We start from the raw sequence: 25,620 nt of genomic DNA, 5'->3' as shown, positions 1-25,620 counted from the left end.
CCCCTCTCCGTTAGTGGGGGATCTAAGACCAGCCCTAAGGCCATTTCGTGCATTTTTGGGTTAAAAGCATGAAACTTGGCACACGTATAGAATAATTATGAGAAAACATTTTGGGATATAAAGACAAGCTGTCAAAGTGCCCTGGTAGCCACAGCAATAACCAATATCTTGCCATATGGTGGACGTCACAGAAATTACTTAAAATGGTCTTAAATATCTTATTCTTAAGTTAGGAATATGAAACTTGGCAGATTTCTAAAATGCTAATAAGAACTATCTCTTGATAATTATAAAATGTAATCAGAGCCCCCTATTGACCAAAATTAACGAAAAATAATTTGCCGCATCCTGTAAAGGGAACCGTGGTTGATAGATATATATATAGATATTTAAGTGTACAACACAAGTGATGTCTCTTTTGTTGTTTCTTTTTAAGTTCTACGATATTAGACTAAATATCATTGAAAACTGAGCATTGAATGTAGTCCATGTCGCATCAGGAGTAGCCATTGGTGGAAAATCCCAAGACCGGTTAGGGGGAAGTAGCAGAAGAACCAAAGTGGAGCTCAACTCACTCAACCGTTCCCACCACCAATCAATGAGCTGGAGTGCATAACTAGTGCAAATCTGTCAAAAGTTGTACACTTTATGTTGATACTGTTATGCATTTACTGTTGTGCACTGAATTACTCTAACGATGTCATTTCAATCAATTGATGAACCAATCCCCAGGACTTCTGGTCAAACAAAACCAGTTATTGTGGACTGGAAGAAGTATTTCCTGTGCCAAGCAGTGACAAGTGAGCCTGCTTCTTCTAAAAGGAAATATAAAGGTGCTGGGTACAAGTACATGACTGAAAATATCAAGAAGTTCCATGAAGTGAACCAGGTACCTTTCTCAGTAAAAGTTGAACAGATGAAGGTCATGGCATGGAAGAAGCCCTCTTATTACATAATGTTGTAGTGCATAAATCTGTCGAGCTAAGATTAACACCAGGATGCTTGAAAGAGCAGTGAAGCGCAAGTGTGAAACAGAAGATATGGCAAGTCCAGTCAAAACTAGGTGACATTTTGTATCAACTGACGACTTTGAGTCAGTATGCTGCTTCTGTGATGAGAGAGGTGGATCATCTGGCCAGCAAGCCAGCCCCACCGACAACATCCAGCTGGTAACATCCATTCAGCTCAGCGCGCAGAGATTTGCTGGCTGGCGAAGGCCGGCACCTACGGCTCAACTGGGTACTCAGTCACGTGGGACTCCGAGGGAACGAGTTGGCGGATGTAGCACCCAGAGGAGCTAGCACCATGCCCGCATTATCCTGCTACGTCCTCCCCAGCCTGCAGCAGAACAAGATGCAGGCTAAGCGGAGCACCTGGCACTCCGCCCATCACCACCACCGCACCATGGAAAGAACCTCGCGGCAGGCTGCATGGTACGCTGCCACCACAAATTACCAGCCGCTACAAAGTAGCCGTCCGCTACCTAGAGCCGACGAGGTTCGGTTGCACAGGCTCCGGCTCGGCTATGGCACGCTGGAGCAGCTGCGGCCCGAGTTCAGTGGTCAGGAGTGCGAACACTGCGGCCTCCAGGCCCGTCGACCGCTGATACACTACCTGGTTCACTGCCCCGCCACAGCTCAACTAAGACAGCAATCCGTCGAGGACCCACAGGATGAAGAAGCTTTGGGGGCTTACTTGGTCAGGCGGGCTCTCAACACACCCAACAAATTGCTCACCATCATGCGAGATGCTCCGCCTCCTTGCTGAAACATGGTAGCGAAATATCGAGGCGCGCGCGAGCGCGAGTGTGTGTGTAGATGAGATGGAAGGATGGGGTGAAAGGGGCTTTGAGCAAAAGTGGAATATATGTTGAGCAGGGAAAGGTGAAGGCTGGGTATAGGAATGAGTGGAGGATGGTTGTGTATGGATGATATTTTGATGCTGCCCAAAGGGATTTCTCCCCGTCTTCTCTATTTTCCACATGAAAGGACGGGGAGGAGGGGGTTCGCTGGTTAAATAAAGCGGACTTGCTGTGGATGTGCTGAGCCTTGCTGCATTGCTTCCGAGCCGGGCACTGGGCACGAGACAGAAATGACCCTTCATTCATGAGGAGGTAAAATGAGAGGGAAACAAGGGTGATGCATGGGACAGGAATGGGTGGAGTGCCTTTGACTTGGCTACCTCTCTGATAATGGGGAAAACCCTTGGGGTAATGTGGGGGTGAGTTGCACTATTAGTGGAAAAATAATGTTCAAAATTCAGTTTATGAGGTGAGAAAAAGTACAATGGGTGCAAGATCAACTTCAATTATCTAACCAAATATGGCATCCACCTCAAGCTTTCCCAGTTAGGGTACATTTTTTTTTTTTTTTTTTTTTATCGTCTCCTATATGGGAGCGACTCATAGTGGGTGCGGTGCGACATGTACAATGTAATTTGACTCCTCACATTGCATCTAAAACATAATTCAATTGAATTTTATAAAAAAAAAAAAAAAAACGGGGCCGACCCATACACCTGATCAGCCTGCCACAGCGAATTTTGACAAAAATCCTAAAATTTAATTAACAACCCTATGTACTAAAGAAAATACACTACCACATTTATAAATGTTCATAATAACTGACAATGTTTTAAAATGTACAACAACAACAACAACAACAACAACAAAAACACGGTAGAAATGTATCAAAATTACACGGATACAAAAAAAAAAAAAAAATAGTCACTGATAGGCTAGCTGTTGGTATAGAAGTGCAAGGATGTTGGATGGATGACCATTCTTTGCGAGAATCTTTTCAGATATCATAGGTTTACGTACAGCCCACTTTGTTCGAGCAAGGATATTTACGAACAGATAACATGCACATTGATAACACGAAAATCCGCTAGATAGGCTGCGTTTGGCGGCAGCCTTCACTTCACTTCACTTCTGTTACCAGGTAGGTCGGCTGTTAGGCAGGCCAGCGTTCTTCTTTTTCTAATATACGGTATATATATATATACATATATATATATATATATACATATATTTATATATACATATATGTATATATGTATATATGTATATATATATATATATATATATTACACATATATATACTGTAGATATATATATATATATATTATACATATATATATGTATATTATACATACATACATATATTTTTGCAGAAACCACCGGGAAATTGAAAAAACAGATACCGAACGTTTTCGTCTATTTAGACATTTTCAAAGGTACAAAAAAGCAATACAGAAAGAAACAATAAATACATAAGAAGACAAGGATAATTTAAAGAAGGATAAAGATTTACACATCACAAAGGCGGATAAAAGTAATTGCTTAGTCATCATGAACAAAAAGGATTACTTAGAAAAAATGGAAATATTACTAAGTGATGAAGAGACATATGTTAAATTGAGCAAGAACCCTCTAGAAAATGTTAATAGTGAATTTAATAAGAAGCTTAAAACAATTTTAAAAGGTAACGACGAACTGATAAAAAAAATGTGTTACTATATCTCCGTCACTTCCATACATGTATGGTCTAATCAAAACTCATAAAGTTAATAATCCAGTTAGGCCCATTACTTGTTCTATTGGGTCTTGCACATATAAGTTGTCAAAATGGTTAGTGTCTCTTCTTAGTCCTCTTGTTGGGACAATTTCCCACTCTCATATTAAAGATAATGTTGACTTAACCGAAAAGCTGCTTGGACATAATATCACATTTGATTTTAAGTTGGTTAGTTTCGATATTAAAAGTTTATTCACCCGAGTCCCGGTTTTAGATTTGTTAGGATTTCTAGAAAAAGAATTAAAGAAACATGACTTTACACTCCCTGCTCATACTATTATTAGTTTAATCAAATTATGTGTAATAGACTCTAAGTTTGAATTTAATGGAAACTTTTATACTCAAACATTTGGTATGGCCATGGGGAACTGTCTGTCTCCAATTCTTAGCAATTTGTATATGGAGTTTTTTGAAAGAGAGTTATTACCAAACATTCTTCCAATTAATGCAGTTTGGTACAGGTATGTTGACGACATATTATGCATTTGGCCTAATGATCAATATTTGGATACTTTTTTGTCAGATTTAAATAATTTGGTGCATTCCATTAAATTCACAGTAGAGGTTGAAGAAAATAATATGTTACCATTTTTAGATGTAAATATTTACCGATGTGAAAGATACTTTAAATTTGACGTTTACAGGAAGCCGACCAATGTCCTCTCGTACATTCATTTTTACTCGTATCACAGTCAAAAATCCAAGCTGTCAGTTTTTTCTTCAATGTTCCTGAGAGCTTATAGAATTTGTTCCCCTGAGTTCTTGGATCAAGAAATACAATTCATCTATGACATTGGAGAAAATTTAAAATATCCAAAACATCTTATTGATAAAACAAAAACCAAAGCTAGGAAATGTTTTCTTAATACGTCGCAGGTCAAACCATTTAATTATAGAAATATGCTAACAATTCCGTACCACGAAAATTTAATCCATCTTCCTAGCATTTTTGAAAAATTTGGTATCCAGATAGTATTCAAAAATAATAACAACATTAAGAGTCTGTTAGTTAAAAATTTCCCAAGAAGTAAAGAAGGATGTATTTATAATATACCATGTAAAAATTGTGATTTTATTTATATAGGCCAAACAGGCAAAGGCTTAGAAAAAAGAATAGGCCAACATAAATATAGTATTAGAACGGGGCAAGTGTCCAGTGGATTATTTGTCCACCAAAGGGATTATGGTCATAATATTGACTGGGGAAATTCTAAAATAATTACTTCTTGTAATAATATTATAGAAAGAAATATTATTGAATCTTGCTTTATAAAAAGAAATTTTGGAAATAACATGAACTTGAGTTTGGGTTTATTTAAATTGGACAATTTTATTATTGACAAAATTGTGTGTGATAAAATGTAACATGGGACCTCTCCGAGTATCCTTGTCTTCTTATGTATTTATTGTCTCTTTCTGTATTGCTTTTTTGTACCTTTGAAAATGTCTAAATAGACGAAAACGTTCGGTATCTGTTTTTTCAATTTCCCGGTGGTTTCTGCAAAAATATTTTATCACGTGTGTTTTGTGATTTCTTTGCATACATACATATATATATATATATATATACATATATATATATGTGTATATATATATATATATAATATATATATATATAATATACATATGGTTTGGATGATGAAGAACATAAACACAGGAGAAAGCACGGAATTCTAATCACGTTTCGTTCGTGTAGGAACTTCTTCAGAGAGTGTACAGAAAACTGATAGAAACTTAAGTACTAAACTCAGTTATCTTGTCGGATGCTTGGGAAAGGTTGCTTATATTTTTCTGGCGAATGCTAGAAATAAAATGCTGGTTTGTCTTACTATATTAGTAAATCCTCCTTGTTTGTTCGAAGAATTCTCTGTTGAAATGTATGTTGCTTCAACAATCCTTCTAGTGAATCTTTCATAACCTGCAGCACTTCGGGTCCTCCCGAATTTGGTAAAAGATCGAATTTTTCCGCATGAACTACTAAAAAGTTAGGTGTCTTATGTGTTTTAATGTAGTTTTTATGTTCATTTTTTTTTTTTTGTCCAATGCCCTTGCTGATTCACCATGAGGCGCGTTTACATCGGTGCGCCTAGTTGCCGTGCGGTTACAGATAACATGTATTGCCTCTCCGCATGCAATACGCACGTTCAAGCACGTTCACGCATGCCATAGTTGTTTCTGTTCACACCAAGAGTGAAGCAGTTGTCAACATGTCTGCTCTCGACCAAGCAGTTGCTGCTGCCGCAGATGGTGTTAGCCTTCCACAGACAAATAAAGGAACGATAATCCACAATAAAGTTAATATTTTTTTTTTCGTTTGACCATACTGGCAATAGAGTTAATACGTGTATATCAAATGGTGGTTGCCGTGCGGGTGGCAACTGTTCCGCAAAGATTTGAGGCATGCCTCTGCTTGCCTCTCCATGAAATAGGAGCATACCTCCTGTGCGCACGAAAAGTTTCACCAGTGTAAACGCGCCCATAGTATGCCATTGTGCAACCCAAGATCTAAGAATATAAGGTCTAACCACTTCCGACCGAATTTCGAGGGAGTTGGCGCAGCGAGCCCGTGAACGTCACTTGGCTGTTCAAAGTGGGGTTAGCGGGTCCTATAGCTGTCAGTTGAAGTTGGTCCGTCGTTCGAAAATGACGTCGCCTTCGCTCGCACCGCTCCACTCAATTATTTATATTCTGACAAATATTATATAAAATATATATATATATATATATATATATATATTTAGTTCCTGTCTATATGAATATATAATATATATGATATATAATATATAAAATATTATAGTTCCTGTCATCCTTGGCGTTTCACAGTTTTCTTCAATGTATCACAAAGAGAAAATGGACGCATCTAAATGACGTCAGAAGCTGCGCAGAACTACTCCAGCGATTAGACCTGTTTACTTAGACCTTGGTGCAACCATTGCATGGGATTTTATATACGACACTGTTTTCGGCGTTGGGTCTCTTTTCTGAAGTCTTTATCAAATCACCTATCCTCTTATTGGTTACTTTAGCTACGTTCATATCCGTTTTTATCAGATATCTGCCTATTGCTGGTGAATTTTATGAGCCTGGTACTGATACAAAATTGGCAATAATTTTATCATTTCTCTTTTTCTCCACGACTATAAATATTAATTCATTTTCTTTTTAATCTCCTCATTAATCCCTTTGGGTATCCAATTTTGTCAAAGGCTTTCATAATATGATAAAATTCTTTCTCTAAGGATTCTTCGCTGCAAATCTGTAATGCCCTGAGAAAAAAGCCTATCACTATACCATTCTTTTTCCTATCATCATGTGCGGAGAAGTAATGTACTAAATCGTCTTTATTTTTTTTTTCCTTTCTGTATACTGAGAATATAAGTTTTTCCTACTCGTCGTATCAGTGTATCAAGGAAGGGCAATTGTCCATTTTGTTCCTCCCCTACGGTAAACTGAATATCACTGCCGAACTGAATATCACTGCGTCAAGCATTCTCATTTTATTTACATAAGTGTTTTCATGGATGATAGCGATGACGTTGTTTACATATCTGAACCAGTGCGATCCCGCACCATTGGTTATAAAGCTTTCTTTTTCTAGTAACTCCATGTATAGAGAAACCATCACTGCACTTAAAAGGCTACCCATAGCAAGACCTCTGTGTTGTACGTACTCCTTACCATTAAGAATAAACGCATCAAAATTGACGCACAAATCTATCAACTCTATATAATCTTGTTTTATCACGGTAGGTCATCATCGTTCACATCTTTAATTGCTTTCTTTACTGCTTCCAACGCACCGTCAGTGGAAACATTTGTAAATAAAGCCTTAACATCATAGCTGACTAACTTTTTTCCCGTGAAATCTAAATCCTTGAGTCTTGTCAATAAATCGTTGGAATTTCTCAAGTGTCCATTACTGATATACTGATAAAGTTTAAGTTGCCGGATGTCCCGACATCAGTCTCAAAGACTCCTCAAAACGTCAGCCGAGGCAAGCCTCAACCCACTAACGAAGTTGCAAGCCACGGAAGTAACCTACCCAGTAAACAGCTTAAGTTCACTGGCCTGGGTGGGGATCGATCTGCGTGCTCCATGCAATCGAAGCCAATACGCTACTACTGCACTCACCTGAACTATCTTCCTAAACTTTACGGCAGACCAACTAATGAGGAGAGAAAAAAAAACAAAAACAAAAAAAAAACAATAACTATCTAAAGTCTTCGAGAGAAATGATAAAACTATTGCCGATATTGTATCAGTATCAGGCACAGAAATTTCACCAGTTATAGACAGATCTGGTAAAAATGATTATGAATGCAGCTAAAGTAACCAATAGGAGGATAGGTGATTTGATAAAGAATTCGGAAAAGTCAGCCAACGCTGAAAACAGTGTCGTGTATAAAATCCCATGCAATGGTTGCACAATGGCATACTATGGTGAATCAGCAAGGTGATTGGACAAAATAATTTATGAATATACTCGTAAATATGACATTAAAGCACATAGGACATCTAATTCTTTAGTAGTTCATGAGGAAAAATACGACCATTTACCAAACTGGGGAGGAGACGAAGTGCTGCATAAAGGTTATGATAGATTCTGTAGAAGGATTGTAGAAGCAGCATACATTTCAAGAAAGAATTCTTCGAACCATCGAAGAGGATTTATTGATTTAGTAAGACAAACCAGTATCTTAATTCTAGAACAAGCCAGAAAAATAATAGCGACCTTCCCAAGCATCTGATAAGATAACTAAGTTTGGTACTTAAGATTCTATCACAATTTTCTGTACTTTCTGAAGAAGTTCCTACACGAACGAAGCGTGATTAGAATCCCGTGCTTTCCCCTGTGTTTATGTTCGCCATCATCCAAATACTTTGTCTGAATTTTTTGCCCATATTACACACACACACACACACACACACACACACACACACACACACACACACACACACACACACACACACACACACACACACACACACACACACAAGATTTTTGGAGAAACTTATAATTTAATAAGAACAATCAAAGTTGCATTTACATACCTGGATGAAGAAATGGTGAAGAAAATCCTAATCACCCTGATAAGACCAAGATTGGAATATGCAGCAACGATATGGTCACCAAGTACAAAAAAATGTATAAAAAAAACTTGAAAGAATACAAAGAGCAATTACAAAACTGGAACCAACACTCTCAAAACTATCATATGAAGAGAGACTAGAAAAACTTGAACTACAGACACTAGAGCAAAGAAGAGAGAGAGGAGATTTGATAGCTATTTACAGAATCATGAAAGGCATAGAAATTACTGACAGAGAGAATCTGATAAAATGGGATGACAGAAATACAAGAGGACACGGAAAGAAAATAAAAAAAGACAGCTATAGAAGAGACTTGAAAAAGAACAGCTTTCCTCACAGAGTAATAAACAGTTGGAACAAGTTAGATGAGAAAGTGGTGTGTGCAAAAACAATACATGAATTTAAAAATAGTTTAGATAAAATGAGATATGAAGACGGGACCTCACGAGCATAGCTCCCCTTCCCGTAAAATACAACTAGGTAAATACACACACACACACACACACACACACACACACACACACACACACACACACACACACACACACACACACACACACACACACATATATATATATATATATATATGTATGTATATATATACATATATATATATATATATATATATATATATATATATATATGTATATATATATACATATATATATATATATATATATATATTATAGAAGAAAGTAAACGCTGGACTTGTCGGGATTCGTCTTCAGTGATATAGAGATAGCATAGGAAATCAATATAAAGGGGTATATGTGCCACCCTGGGAAAGGTCTTCCAAGCAACCGTTACTCTCCAGAAAGTAAATTCATCATCATGTAGGACGCCAGTTCACAAAATACCCACGTCATTAAAAATACAACGCACAAAGTTAAAAATACACACCTAAGTTACTTGCTCTTCCAGTCACACTGAAATACAAAAAGTTTACCTAAAATCTCAGTTGAAACTAACGTGAATAAAATAAAAATACATTGTTAATAGCAAATAAATCAACATAAACTACAGGAATACAATACCCAGAAACAGAACATCAGTTAAGTATAACTCCAGGAACTCAGCAAGACATAACATACCTTAGAATCAGTATAACAAACACAAAGATTACCTAAATACTCAGCCTCTCCTTGAGATAGGCTAGTTCTTTCTGAAAGTGAGGTTCCCTTCAATCCAGACCCCCAGGTACTGAAACTGGTGGACCCAGTCCAGCCTAAGGCCCTGGATGGTGAGGTGCTCCCCCTTACTCCAGAGTCCTAACGCCTTGGCTTTCGATTTGGTAGGGGAGATCTTTAACCCTAGCCTACAACATTCTGTCGCTACGGCACTTAAGCAGCGCTGGGCCCTGCTGAAGCACCGCCGCCTTCCAGTATTTATAAGCGCAAGGTCATCTGCATAAGAGATAACCTTATACCCATTGGGTAGAGTTAGTTCCAGAATGATGGAAATGAGCACATTGAACAGAGTGGGGCTGAGGACACCCCCCCCCCCTGTGGAGTGCCATTTTCCTGCATTCTGGCCTCTAATATGTGACCCTGAAATCTTACTTTCGCAGACCAGTGACTGAGATAGTCAGCAATCCAAGAAAGCAGCTTGCTTTTTACACCCTTGCGAGCAAGGGTGTCTAATATCACAAGTGGACTGGCCAGCTCGAACGCCTTTTCCAAATCCAAAAAGACCACGGTGGATGGTGTGCCACTGACAGCATTGAGGAGTGTTGTTATACTGTTTGCTGTGGCAGTTCCCTTGCAATAAGCATGTATATTCTCATGCATTGGGCCCGGTTTCCACAGCAGCCTGTTTAGCACCATCCTCTCCGCTGTCTTCCCCATGCAGCTTGTCAGGCTGATGGGGCGATAAGCACTAGGTTCCTTTGGCTTTGGATTTGGCGTTATGATTGCCGTCTTCCAGGCTGTTGGTAGCGTGCCAGTCCTCCAAGACGCGTTTATCACCCTTAGAAGTGCCTCATCACCCGCTGGCCCAAGGTTGGTCAGCATGGAATAGGTGACGAGGTCCCCTCCAGGTGCCGTGTCTGAGCTGGTTTTGTGTGTGACCCGTAGCTCCTGAAGCGTAAAGCTAATGTCAGTATCATCCGACCGACTCATCATGTCCTCAACACCAAGGCGCCTCACTCCTTGTAGGTCCTGCAGTGTGTCTTGAACACACTGCGGGAGTGAGGTGCTGCTGGAGCGAGAGGCAAACTCTTGCACCAGTCGCTGCGCCTCAGTATCAGGGGCATGATGAGTGCGTCGCGGTTGAGTCCTGCCAGTTGCTTTACGGAACTTGGACCATAGCTGTGCCAGGGAGGTGTGAGCGTTAAAGCCCTCACACCATTCAAGAAACTTTGCTCTTCTGGCATCTGCAGCCGTGACATGTGCGTCACGAACTGCAGCGCGCAAGTTGGCCAAATTGGTCTGAGTTCGGCGCCGTCGGAAAACACGCCTAAGCATGTTAACCCGATGGTTGGCCTCTCTCACCTCGGGGGTATAGTACCAACCGTTCATATGTTCCCTGGGGGACTGACGAGTTTTTGGGATGGCTCTGTTGGCAGCCACCTGAAGGGTTGCAGAAAAATCAGCCTCTAACGCTTCCTCGTCCTGTGGTGGAACGTAAGAAGCTGTCCATTCTACAACAGATCTCTCAAAGGCTGGCCAGTTTGCCCGAGCAGTCTTCCACCTGGGAACAGGTAATGCAGTCGGTATGGGTGATGCATCCTGTATGTGCACAGAGACACCGAAATAATCACTAGTGACACTAGGATGCACCTCCCAGGTTACTCTAGGGAGGAGAGCGGCCGTCGCCAAGGTCAGATCAAGTCGTCCACCTTGTGCGTCGGATTACCATCATTCAACAACGCAATGTCAGGGCATTCATCTAACATGTAATTTAAGTGGCGCCCAGCCACATTGGGCCTTTGGGGCAACATCAACATAGTATGGTGGGTGCTGAAGTCCCCTCCTGTGATGAGGAGCTTGTCCGCAGCAAGAGCACACACTTCTCCAAGGTCCAGTACCGCACTATGGCCCCTGTATATGTTATAGATGGTGTACGTTTCGTGGGCCCGATAGAGTCGAACCGCAAGAACTTTTACACCATCTCCACATGATACAGGGTCAATGATTTCACTACAGGGGATAGATAATTTGACTAAGATCATGCGCCCCCTAGTGGTGGGTATGCGAGGGAGGGTGAAGATGCGATATTCCGGAAATCGCACCTCATCACACACCAATGTCTCTTGGAAAAGTATGATATCGTAATCATACGAGCTTTTACTGCGGAATCCGTTTATGTTCCACTGTAGCAACCTTAAGTGATTATTGAACTGGGCGATTCTCTTCATTGTCGAGTTCTATTACGTCCTCATCTTGTCCTCCCCGGTCAGAAGACAAGATGGGTTGCGACTTTTGAACAGTGGAAGCATTTTCCTCCTCATCAGAAGAGGAGTCTCCAAGCCGAAGAGCACATTGACGTTGGGGGCTTAGCAGCAGGCACTTTCCTCGTCTTCGATGATGTTGTGGGTGTCGCTTTGCCAATGGTAAAAGTGGGTGTGGCTGGCTTAGGGGAAGTGGAAGGGGAGGAGGAGGAGGCAGAGGCGGGGGAGGAGACAGAGGCGGGGGAGGAGGAGGAGGAGGGTGATGTGGGAGATGAGGAGGTAGAGGGGAGGGAGTCCTCTCCTTTCACCTAGGGTTTTTGGAAGGGTTTCTCTTCTCTTTTATGAGGTCGAGCACATTCGTGACAGCCTTATTCACCATGTCTAGTGTCTTCTCTGCATCACTTGCCCCTAGGGTACTTGCGATCCCAGCGACGACACCAGTCACAATCAGACTGATATCATCTTACCGCAGGGGGATGACATCAGACGGATATTGAAGTGGAGGGGGGCCGCCGTTCCTGTGCTCGTGGGATTGGTGCTGGGGGCGTGGGCATGGGCTTGGATGTGGGCGTGGGTTTGAGCGTAGGTTTGGGCGTGGGGACTTTTTTGGGAGCTGGCTGTGTTCGAGTGCGTGTGTTGGAGCTATGTTGAGTGCAGGAAAGTGCTCCTGATTGTTCAGATCAGGATCACTAGGTGCTGGTGGCTGTGGTGCGGTGGGAGAGTGCTTCCTGCTACTCCACACAAATGTACCGGGGGGGGGGGGCAGGTATGAAGTCCTGTTACTTCCCTGTTCTCTCCTTACAGACAATGGCCTGGGCTTTACGCACTGAACAAGAGGTATTCCAGGAGTGGTACTTCTTGCCACAATTGGAGGACTTGGCAACAGTCTCAGTGCCAGCCTTAAACTTGTTAAGACAAGTCTCAGTGGCATATGAGATGCTACAAATGCCGCATTTGTGTTGCTTAGCAGCGCACCGCGCCTGGTGATGACCATAGCGTTGACATTTGAAGCAACGGAGAGGATCAGCGATGTACGTTAGTACATCATACCTGCCATAAATGTACTGGGGTGGCTAATGAGTGCGCAATTTAAAGACTTAAAGTTTATATTTGGATACACACACAAAATGACACAATCACAAATGCGTGCACCCTCAGCAAGGCCGTCTTCGATACTGACGCCACGCTCCAATTCGCGCCAAAACAAAGGCGCGCATCGCATCTGCGATATATAACACAACCAAATCTTATACCTAATATAAATACATAATAACATAATATGAATAATACAATAAATAACAAAACAACAAAATACAATTCTACACCACACCAACACATACATCCCCAGGTCAATCTTATTAAAGGGTTCACCTTTAATGGTGATCAAGACCTGGCGTGTGGGCGTCTTATCCCAGCGGCGCATTTTCGTGGCTCCAATTACCTGACTGTGGTCTTCAATGGCTTCAGTCATGCAGGAGGCCGGGTAATCGTGTACCACAAGTATGTGCCGCTTGTCCTCGGGATTAAGTCACTCTAGGGTCAGAGGCTTGCCATCTAACGATGTGATTGCCTCTAGCTCCTCAGCGAGTTGATAGCTGTTTGGTAACAAAAGCAAGTTACCATCGCCAAGGGGTCGGAGGGATACAAGCTTGCCATGGAGGGGGCCTTTCTCCAAAGCTCTCACCACCTCAAACGCTGTGTCGTATCCTGCCGAGGGTACGATCTTGAAAGTGAGGAGCTTGCCACCCTTGCTACAAGGAGGGGCTATCACCACAGCAGCTTCATCGTCTGGCGGAGGCTCAGATCCTGGAGCGCAGCGCCGTCGTTTCGGCACGCCAGTCAAGTTATCAGTAGCCCCGAGATTCCACAAGAAGGGGGGATTAACTCGAGTAGCAGTACTTTCATATAATCAATAGGGTTTGGCACGTCAAACAGAGCTAGAGTCTGGGGTGAATGACGGCACAAAAGGCGTATATTCAGTGGTGAGGCGATCCAGCGTGGTGTTCTTGTCCATAAAATCTTAATCTATCTTTTCTCTGATAGCGTCATAGCAATGTGGTTCTGTTTTTAGGATCCGCGGATCACTATTGTACTCAGTCTACCTATCTTGTTCTACCTTTTTGAAACATATTGATATTGGTACCAGGACTGATTCAAATATTATTTTCTTTGCCTCAACCGTAATCCATTTATCCTTTAAGATAGGGTAAAGGGTACATGTTCCTAACTCCACTTTTGTACTTTTATATTCTTTTAGTTGTCTTCACCCGCGTGAACAGATTCGAATGAAACGTAAACAGACTTTATGGTGTGGTCGAGGGACAACTAACACGTCGTTGGATTAGATAAGGTGAGTTGATGTTTCTCATTTACACTTTGATTAGGGTTCCTTGGTGTAATTCAGGAGTATCCATACATGTGAGTTTGTTTTGACATCTTATTTGTTCATTATTTTTCTTACTGAGGTATTTTTTTTAGAAGTGCACACCTACGCGGTATAGGGATCTCACTAAACGCCGACCAAAGCCGACCAATGATGTTTTTTTTTATCAAATGCATAATTTATATATAAAAATAGCATATGGTTGCATTATTTGACCTATTTTCTTTAAAATGTGTGATTTCCATGTAAAATCATCAAAGAGAAGTTACATTTTTATCCTCTGTAAAATTACCAACGCCGACCAAACCCAAACAGTGACGGCTTTTATTCAAATGACAAAAACGTATTCTCTGATGATTTTACATGGAAGTCACACATTTGAAAGAAAATAGGTCAAATAATGCAACCATATGCAATTTTTTATATATAAATTATGCATTTGGGCAAAAACCGTCATTATGTGGTTTTGGTCGTCTTTGGTCGGCGGTTGGTAATTTTGCAGAGGTTAAAAACGTAACTTCTCTGATGATTTTACATGGAAATCACACAATTTAAAGAAAATAGGTCAAATAATGCAACCATATGCTAATTTTTTATTTTATTTATACATTTGAGCAAAAACCGTCATTGTTTGGGTTTGGTCGGCATTGGTTGCCGGTAGGTAATTTTGCAGAGGATAAAAACATAACTTCTCTTTGATCATTTTACATGGAAATCACACATTTTAAAGAAAATAGGTCAAATAATGCAACCATATGCTATTTTATATATATAAATTATGCATTTGAGCAAAAACCGTCATTGTGTGGCTTTGGTCGGCGTTTAGTGAGACCGCGGTATAGCATTAGATTAGAAAATGTAATTGTATTACTCGATTTATTAGTGCTCCCCACCCAAAAACCCCGATTTCCCACAGGTCCCCCCCCCCCAGATCGTTGGGGAGATGTAGGCATAAGTGCATAATTTCATTAATTAATTACTGGAAAAGTACGCATTTGCGACGGAAATGATGTACACCATTGTTCATATCATTAACATTTCTCACCAGAAACACATAAGCCACATATTAAAATCGTTGGTTGGGTGAAACTATAAATTGTCCGTAAATTAAAATACATTGTAATAGATATTTTTCTTGGTGGCTGTTTCTATTATTGGTTTCTGCAAATAATTACATATTACGTTAATGTGTTATAATTTAAAGATTATTATTTAATTTTCTATTACTCTATATTGCGGATTTGAAAGAATCTGGTGTGTTAACTGTTATCAGTAATACCCCATCCCCCCCAAAATTGGGAGACCACGTAGGGAAGTAGTGGTTATGGGGGGGGGGATTAGAGAGGGAAAAGAGGAAAACATGATTTCTGATAGAAACAAACAACAAAATAATTAAAATCAATAAAACAAATTTTGCTCAACTCTGACTAGACCGTACCTAACCTAAATAGATCCAATCTTACTTAATCTAATTGATATAAAGTAACCTGAACTTATCCAATTTAACTCATAGTAAGCATAAACTGACCTAATCTAACCTATCCTAGTTAACATGCTATTATCCAAATGGAGGGGGGGAGTCAATGCCTCTGCCTCCCCCCCCCCCACACACACACATACACACACACACACCAAACCTTAGTGGGAGGCATATTACCTAATAAAGAAATGAGACCTGCTATGCTTGATATGTGGCTTACCTGGTTCTCTTACCTGGTGGGCTTCTCATCCACATCCTGTTTTTGATGTAGGCAAGGAAGCCGCACTCTGCTGATACGCCAGCCCATAATTCTACACATGACCTTTATATATTAATTGCAACTGGCTGGATAGTGTATCATAAGCAGCAACATTGCATGGAGCTGTGTCAAGGTGTCGATTGGTACTGCCTTATGCAATATAATCAAATAATATATCACCGAGATAAGCTGCAAGACCTCGTTTAAACACATCAATATCACTGCAGTTAACAAGTTCTGCTGGCAATTCATTCCACAGATTCACACATCTAATACTAAAATACCTTCTCCGTACTTCTACTTGTGTTCTGGTGTGACCAATTTTGAAGTTATGGCCCCTTGTGCTACTCAACAAGGGTCGAGGGAACAAGTCATCATGAGAAATCGCTAGTTTCCCATGGAAAATATGCCAACATTTAATTATATCATGCCTAAGTAATCTCCCTTTAATTGAATATAAGTTAAGAGTCCTAAGTCGCTGCGAGTAATCCAAATCCTCCAATCCATGTATCTTCCTTGTCCATCTCCTTTGTACAGACTCCAACTGTCTAACATCTCCTACATAACCCAAGTTCCAAACTGAGGATGCATATTCAAGCAAAGGACGCACATGTGTGGTGAAAAGGGGAAGCATAAAAGAGTCTTGCCGATTAACTATTGATCGGAGAATACTGGTTGATACTCCACTTGCTTTATGTACAATATTAGAAATATGTTGGTGAAATTTAAGTTTGTTATCAATACACACACCCAAGTCCGTAACTGATTCCTGAAATGGAATAGATACGTTATTGACATGATAATGAACATCTACCAAACCTGCCCAAAAAGCATTGCTTCTGGTAAACCTTATGGCAACACACTTTGCTGGATTGAGTGCAAGTCCCCAAGATTCAGATACCTGGTAGAGAGAATCAATGTCCACCTGACATCTTCTCACCGCAGTCAAGGCATCTTCTTTTGAACATACCTCAATACTAACATACAGCTTCAAATCATCGGCAAATATCTTAGTAGGAGACCTGGTATTTGATGTAATGAAGTTAATGTACAGCAAGAAGAGTAAAGGCCCCAAAACTGATCCCTGAGGGACTCCACTGGTTACCTGCTTAGGGGAACTCTTAGCATGTGCCACAACAACATTCATCACCCGTTCTGTAAGAAAATCTTTAATCCAGAAAAGAACTTTGCCTGTAATCCCTAGGTTTATCAATTTGTCCAACAAAATGTCATGATTAACAACATCAAAGGCCTTGGAATAGTCAAATAAAATCAAGTCAACTGTTTTTCCACGATCAAGTGCCAGAGTAATTTCATCATACGTGATCAGTAACTGGTGAGAAATGTTGTGATATGAACGATGGTGTACATCATATCTGTCGCAAATGCGTACTTTTGAAGTAATTAAATATTGAAATTATGCACTTATGCCTACATCTCCTGAACGATCGGGGGGGACGTGTGGAAAGTCGGGGTTTTTGAGTGGGGAAGACTAATAAATGGAGTAATGTGCATTGCAAAACTGGTATAAAATGGACAAAAACACTTTAAAAATATAAAAAAAAAATCACATTCTACGGCTGGAGTCCAGTGGTAGCCATCTTTTTTTTTTACCAACGATTCGAAAAAGGTCTCGCTAGATCTGTTACACTTAGCGAAGTCCACTCCAGCCGCGTAAAACTTCCTAACCGTAAACTAACGTTACCTCCGATAAGTTAAGTTAGGTTAGGTTAGTTTACGGTTACCAAGTCTTGCATGAGTGTCTTCCCTAAATGTAGCGCTTCTACTCATAAATACTTACAATCGTTAGTAAACAAACATGGCGCTGCTCGTGGTACCCGCCGATATGGGATATTTTTTTTTTTCTTTTTTTTTTGTGTTTCTTTAGTCTTCTTCATTTTACACCTGTTTGGCAATGCGCATTACTCCATTTATTAATCTTCCCCACCCAAAAACCCCGATTTCCCACACGTCCCCCGCATCATTCGGGAGATTTAGTCATAAGTGCATAACTTCAATATCTAATTACTTCAAAAGTACGCATTTGCGATGGAAATTATGTACACCATCGTTCATATCACAACATATCTCACCAGAAACACATAAGCCACATATCAAATTCTATGGTTGTGTGAAGCTATAAATTGACCGAAATGGCTTTCTAGGAGCGTAGCTTGCATAAGTAGTTGTCCTGAAAAGGTAGTCCTGCTGATCTACTTGATTAAAAATATTTTAAGAACTTCAGTGATATGTGAATTTTTTTTTATCATGCAGCTTAGGAACTGTCAAGGTAGGATCATGGAACGCTGGCATGGAAGAGTTGCCTTGGTAACAGGTGCAAGTGCTGGCATTGGTGCTTCTATATGCAAATCACTTGTGGCTGCGGGTATGAAGGTAGTTGGAGCAGCTAGGAATGTAGATCGTATCCAAGTAAGTTATTGTGATTAACTTTATTTGTTTTTATATATTTATTTTTTATTGTTAATTTTTTAAAGTGGTTTCTAATGAATATGCACAGAATTGAAACATGTGGTTGAAGAAAGGTGATATATTTGATATATTATTGGTTATGCCCATAGAATGATGAAGTTTGTGAAATTAATCTGTTCTGAGTTACTTTAGGCTTTCACGTTCCTTTACCTTCATATGTACCTGCCTCCTTGTGTAAAAAAATACATTGAAAAATAGCAACAAAAACATATGCTTGTGTTTTTTATAACAATTTAATATTACTCTAGACCATGGCACAGGAGTTAGCAAAAGAACCTGGAACTTTGGTTCCTGTCAAGTGTGACCTGACTAAGGATGATGAAATTCTGTCCATGTTTGAGAAGATCAAGAATGATTTTGGAGGAGTAGATGTTTGTATTAATAATGCTGGGATGTCCTTCAATCACTCTTTATTAGGTTAGTAATAGTCGTTTCTTGTAGATAATTAATAGTATCTTCTCACAATTTAGGAATTTCTTTGCATTATAATTTTATCAACCATCTTTTGCAAGGAAACATTGTAACTATAGATTGACATTTTCCAGTAAGAATAATTTGTTTGTTTAGAGTAATAATAACTCATAAAGTGGTATCAGTGATGGGTACCTGTATGTGATCTTTCAAGATTTGCAGAAAAGCTGCCCATTTTCATAACCCATTCTCCTCCTCCCATCCATAAGGAGGTGTAGCCCTGAGTGGCTGACACTTGGTCTCTGGACTGGACCCAAGATCTGTCACTAACAACTTGAACTGTATTTCTTATAACTTTTCACACATAGAAAGCTGACATCTGGTGACAGCTCCCCATACTCTACCATTTTCAGCAGATGACATAGAAATAGTCTTAAACTAATACAACACAGAAAACAGTGTAAGTTTCTCTTCAGAGAAATCTTTGCCAAGGCCCAAGGCCAGCCACTGTTGTGTTGCAATTTTTCTAACTAGTGAAAATTAAGGCAACAATTAATGAATCAACTTATCCATAGAATATATATTTTTTTCATTTAGCATATGACCTAAATGTTATACTTACATATGTCACCAGGACTAACCTAAAAGAATTTGTGCCAACAGAGGGGACTCCCAAGGAATGGCGAGAAATGCTAGATTTGAATGTGGTGGCATTGTGCTTGTGCACAAAGGAGGCTGTGGCATCTATGAGGGAACGTGGTGTAGACGATGGACACATATTTCATATAAACAGGTTAGTTCTGAACTGATCTTCATTATGATTAATGGGTTTAACTTTGAAGAGAGGTTAATGCAATAATGCTATACATAGCACTTACATTGTTTAAGTTTTTCCTTAGTGTTTTTGGGATGAAGTGTTTGAGAAATATGAATGTTGCAAGAATGAATAAAATAAAAAAAATGTGGAGGCAAGGAAGAAAATGGTGATGGAAAGAAAGCTGTTTGGGTAGAATAGAAAGTGCTAAGGTTGTTATGCTTTGAAGAAAGAATGAATAAAAAAAGATGCTGTGTTTTGCTGAATTGGTGTTGATGCTGGACAATGGGTAGGGATCATGTATGGACCTTTAACCATAAGGAACTAAGGTAACAGGAGAAATAAATGGGTACGAGATTGGTGAAGGGTAGGTGCATCCTTCGACTGGCCAACACCCTTATAAGGAGAAGAGGCCTTTTGATGTGTGTGTGTGTATGTATATATATATATATGTATATATATATATATATATGTATTAGCCAACATAAGTTTGGACGTGATGATACTGACATCAGTACTTGTGCCACAAATTGGAAATCCCTCACCCTCAATATCCCGAGCAAGCTAAATATTTTTTTGAATGCCTGGCAGCAAGACTAAGGTTGGCTGCCACCAGGGTATGCAGTGTTTCCAGGCTTGGTGCTGTTTGAGATTCAACAGGGAAAGGATTATGTTTGTGGAGCTCTGCTCTTTGCCTTTGATTTTGCGTAAATTCTCAGTGGTTTGGCGTCTGTGTTGCCAACTATGGGTAGTGGACGTGAAATCAAACGTGACAAGATTGCTCCTAGAGTGACCCTGTTTAAGGCAGGGCATTCTGTGAAGGAAATCTCTGAAAATACAGGAGTTACAGTGTGTTTAGTGCAATGCTGGTTATTATGATTCAAGGATGGTTGGGGGGCATCACTACTGATCCCATGTCAGCACTTTGGCAGACCCAGGACACTCACACCACTCACTTTAAATGTTATTAAACATGAGATAGACAAATCTCCTCATAAATTTGCTAAACAAATTCAGTAGGAAAACCCAAGGTTACTAGGTGGTGTATCTCTTCATACAGTGCAATGCTGCTCCCCCACCCACCCTTGAAACATAACAACCAGCATTGCACTGAATGCACTGTAACTTCTGTATTTTCAGAGATTTCCTTCACAGAATGCCCTGCCTTAAATAGCGTCACTATAGCAGCAATCTTGTCATGTTCAATTTCACATCTACTACCCATAGCTGGCAACACAGACGCCAAACCACTGAGAATTTACATAAAATCGAAGACAAAGCATGGAACTCCAGAAAATTAATCCTCCCCCTGTGGAATCTCAAACAGCACCGAGCCTAGAAACACTGCATGCCCTGGTGGCAGCCATGCATATGAAAAAATATCTGGCTCACTCAGGATATTGAGGGCGAGGAACTTCCAATTTGTGGCAAAAATATCGACTTCCGTATTATCGCATCCAAATGTATGGCGGCTACGAGATATATATATATATATATATATATATATATATATATATATATATATATATATATATATATTTATTTACCTAGTTGTATTATACGGGAAGGGAGCTATGCTTGTTGTGACCCGTCTTTGTATCTCTCAGCATCAAGTTTTTTCTTAAAATCTTGAATAGTGTTTGCACACACTTTGTCTTATTTGTTCCAGGTATCTATCAATCTGTGTGGGAAGCTTTTTTTTCAGATCTCTTCTGTAATTATCTTTTTTGAGTTTCTTTTCATGTCCTCTTGTTTTTCCATTGTCCCATTTCAATAAATCATTCTTATCTATGATTTCCATTCCTTTCATAATTCTATAGCTAGTAGGTCTCCTCTTTCCCTTCTTTGTTCCAGAGTTGGTAATTCTAATTTGGATAGTCTTTGTTCATATGTCATTTTGGAATCAGTTGGTGCCAGTTTGCTCTTTGTATTCTTTCTAATTTTTTATATATTTTTTGGTACTGAGTGTCCATAGTGTTGCAGCATACTCGAGTTTTGGTCTTATTAGTGTAGTTAAATTTTTTTTCATCATTTCCTCATCCAAATAAACAAATGCCACTTTTATTGACCTCAGTAAATTGTAGGTTTTTCTGACTATTTTATTAATATTTTTGTCATTTTGGAATCAGTTGGTGCCAGTTTGCTCTTTGTATTCTTTCTAATTTTTTATATATTTTTTGGTACTGAGTGTCCATAGTGTTGCAGCATACTCGAGTTTTGGTCTTATTAGTGTAGTTAAATTTTTTTTCATAATTTCCTCATCCAAATAAACAAATGCCACTTTTATTGACCTCAGTAAATTGTAGGTTTTTCTGACTATTTTATTAATATTTTTGTCTGGTGTCATGTTTAGGACAGGTAGGGGTTGTGCAGATCAGATTTTTGTGGTAAGACAAATATGTGAGAAAGCTATAAGAAAAGGCAAGGATGTATTTTGTGCTTTTATGAATCTGGAAAAGGCTTATGACAAGGTAGACAGGAAGGCACTGTGGGAGGTTTTGTAGATATATGGGATAGGAGGAAAGCTTTTGAGAGCAGTCAAGAGTTATTATGAGAGTAGTAGAGCTTGTGTTAGGGTTACAAATGGAGAGAGTGAGTGGTTTGAGGTAAAGGTGGAACTTAGCCTGGGATGTGTTATGTTGCCCTGGCTGTTCAATTTATACATGGATGGGGTGGTGCGAGAGGTGAATGCAAGGATAATGAGTGGGTTTGGAGATGGTTAAAGAAAATGGAGAAAAGTGGGAGATAAGACAGTTCTTGTTTGCTGATGACACTGCACTTGTAGCAGGATCAGAGGAGGGATTGAGGAAGTTAGTGACAGGGTTTGGGAAAGTTAGGTGATGAGATGTACAAGGGGAGAAAGTGGCAGCAGACTGGTAGTGAATATTAAAGGAGAGAGACTTGAGGAAGCGGATAGTTTTAGATACTTAGGTGCTAATGTGGCAGGAAAAGGAAAAGTAGGGGTGGAGGTAGCATGAAGATAGAGAGAAGCAAGTAAATACCTTAGTGGATTAAAAAGTGTAATGATAAATAGACATTTGGGAATGGATGGTAAGAGGAGATTGTATGAAGGAGTGATTGTGCCGACAGCACTGTATGGGGAAGAACCATGGAACATAAGAGGAAGAGAGAAGGAGTTTGAATGTGTTTGAGATGAAATGCCTGAGAAGTATGATAGGGTTTACTAGGCTGGATAGAGTGAGAAATGAGGAGGTGATGAGGAGAACAGGGATGGGAAGGGAGTTGGAAGATTGGGTGGATGAAAGAGTTTTGGATGGTTTGGACACATGGAAAGAATGAGTGAAGAAAGATTAGTAAAAGAGGTGTGGAGGGAGTGAACATGAGGGGGTGACCTAGGATGAGATGGATGGATGGGGTAAAAGGGGCACTGGGAAAAAGGGGAATGTCTGTTGAAGAAGGATGGGAGAAGACAGAAGATAGGGGTGAATGTAGAAGGGCTGTGTATGGATGATGCTGTGCTGCATGAGGGGGAGTGGGTGGTGGATGGGGGGTGAGGGAGTATGTGTGAGAAATAATTTGATGCAGCCTGAAGGGATTTCTCCCTGTCTTTTCCTTTTCTGCATGAGGGGATGGCCTTGGTGTGGATGTGCTGTGTCTTGTGACACTGCCTCTGACACCGGGCAATGCGTGAGATGCAGGGATAACCTGTCATCCAGGAGGTGCCAAGATAAGAGGGAGGGAAGAGGGTAGAGGGGAGTGGAGTGTTTAGGGGATGGAATGGATGGGAGTGGTTTCCATGCCTTTGTTTTTTGGCTACCTCCCTTATAAGGGGGGAAAAGCATTTGGTATATGTAATACTCTCATCTTTCTACAAGTACCATTCAGAAAGTCCTCCAGCCAGTTTAGCAGGTTGCCTTGTATCCCTCCTATATTTTTAATTTTTTTTTTAATAATTCTTTGTGTGGTACTTTGTTGAAAGCTTTGTGTAAGTCCAAGAAAGCACAATCAGCCCAGCCATCTCTTTCTTTTATTATATTTATTAGTCTTGGGTAAAAACAAATTAAATTTGTGGTACATGATCTTCCAGGTGTTTTACCCATCTATTCTTGATAATTTTCTCAAAATTGTTTACTACAGTGCTTGTTAGTGAGACCGGCCTGTAATTAGTTGGTTCTTCCTTGTTTCCTCCTTTATATATTGGTATAATGTTGGCATTTTATTAGTCTTTTGGTAATTTTCCTTCTTTAAGTGAGCGACTTATTATATATTTTGTCCATTAGTTCTTTTTTGCATTCTTTTAGTATCCAATTTGCAATTCTGTCTGGGCTGTGTGATTTCTTAACATCAAGGTTTGTTAATTGCTCCATTGTTTCTTTTTGTGTTATTATTATTTCACTCCGTATGTGAGTTCAGGAGAAAAATGGTAAAATCTACTATTATTGAATACCAGCCCAATATGAATATTTCAAAGGGGCAATGGTCCCCGTATATAATTTCAGGACTTTTTATCACCAACCTTGTAAAAACACATTTGCCTCCTGACCTCACATACGGAGTGAACCGAGGGTAGAGACCTCTTCCTATGTTCCCCTTTCTCATGTTAAGGGTGCTACTTAAGTAGCACGCTCTTTCTTAATTGTATCTACTGAAGAGGATTGCAGTTTGCAATTGAAATATATAGATTCCCCATCTCCAGTCTTTTCTACTCCAACAGTGGTTTTTAAGGTGATATATATATATATATATATATATATATATATATATATATATATATATATATATATATATAGATATATATATCTAAATATATATATATATCTATATATACAAATAAATTTGTATTAAGTCTTAAGATATGAATTCTCATTTTCCAAAGTATTGTTTTGAAAATCTAACATTGGCTTCACAAAGTTAAATGATGTATTTCATTCCAAAGCTTATCAGGACACAGAGTACCTGTAAGAAGTTCTGCTCACTTTTATGCTGCCACCAAGTTTGCCGTTACTGCTCTAGTGGAGGGACTTAGACAGGAGCTAGTAGCTGCCAAGACACACATAAGAGTTACAGTAGGTATAATTGTTCTTCTGTTGTGTTCTCACATGAGATATGTTTCTATTTTTGTTTCCTCAGTTTGAACAGAAAGTTCTCCCCAGTCTGAACTCCCTTAGTCAGAATTCTCAGGTTCAGAAAAAGGCAATATTTTCTGCAGAACATAGGTGAATTTCCTACTTGCTTTTGAAATTCTCTTAGTTTCCAGAATCTAAAATCCACTAATCATTCTCTCCATTCTTTTAGTTTCCAACTCTACCAGCATTATGCTAACAAACAACCATTATGGTTGCCATAGGTATAAACAAAGCCCAAGATCCCCATACACTTACTGTTCAAAAACATCATAGAGACAGGCATTCATAATAATGACATGAAGTGGTTTACCAACTCTATGGTAAAAACACAATGTGATGATGATGATATGAATTAACATTACAAAATCCCCCCCTATTGGGAGGATAGGTATCCTATAGAGAGGACTTTTATAGCATGGGATTTAATGAACCATGCCCTTGGTTCATGTCATCTAGGAGGTGCTAAGATGGGAGGGAGGGTGGAGGGGTGTGGAGTGTTTTCGGGGATGGAATGGGTGGAAATGATTTTATGCCTTGTCCTTTTTGGCTACCTCCCTGGTAAGGGGGAAAAAGCCTTGGTATATGTATGTATGTATGTATGCCCTTGGTTCAACTTTACCAGTGGCTGGGTTGGAACCA

At 39.7% G+C, this 25,620-nt stretch overlaps 1 protein-coding gene across 3 annotated transcripts in view; it reads left to right on the top strand.

Annotated features, from left to right (window-relative positions):
* The first annotated feature begins 2,918 nt into the window (after positions 1-2,918).
* The window catches only part of LOC143034548 (dehydrogenase/reductase SDR family member 11-like), a 38,341-nt gene continuing 15,639 nt past the window's right edge, over positions 2,919-25,620 (top strand). The window contains exons 1-6 of one of the 3 annotated variants that reach the window (XM_076200756.1): positions 2,919-2,942; positions 14,315-14,407; positions 18,454-18,609; positions 18,918-19,086; positions 19,744-19,873; positions 24,792-24,921. In XM_076200756.1, coding sequence (XP_076056871.1) covers positions 18,478-18,609; positions 18,918-19,086; positions 19,744-19,873; positions 24,792-24,921 — 561 coding nt within the window. In that variant the 5' untranslated portion in view covers positions 2,919-2,942; positions 14,315-14,407; positions 18,454-18,477. Of the gene's footprint in view, positions 2,943-13,893; positions 14,040-14,124; positions 14,147-14,314; positions 14,408-18,453; positions 18,610-18,917; positions 19,087-19,743; positions 19,874-24,791; positions 24,922-25,620 lie in introns of those variants that run through there. The other 2 variants (XM_076200755.1, XM_076200757.1) reach the window with 2 other exon arrangements.

Source organism: Oratosquilla oratoria, chromosome 17 (assembly GCF_046742065.1).
Source record: "Oratosquilla oratoria isolate Oo_2021 chromosome 17, ASM4674206v1, whole genome shotgun sequence".
Taxonomy (NCBI): domain Eukaryota; kingdom Metazoa; phylum Arthropoda; class Malacostraca; order Stomatopoda; family Squillidae; genus Oratosquilla; species Oratosquilla oratoria.
The sequence above is the reverse complement of the archived record's forward strand: the minus strand, read 5'-3'. Positions and strand labels throughout refer to the sequence as shown.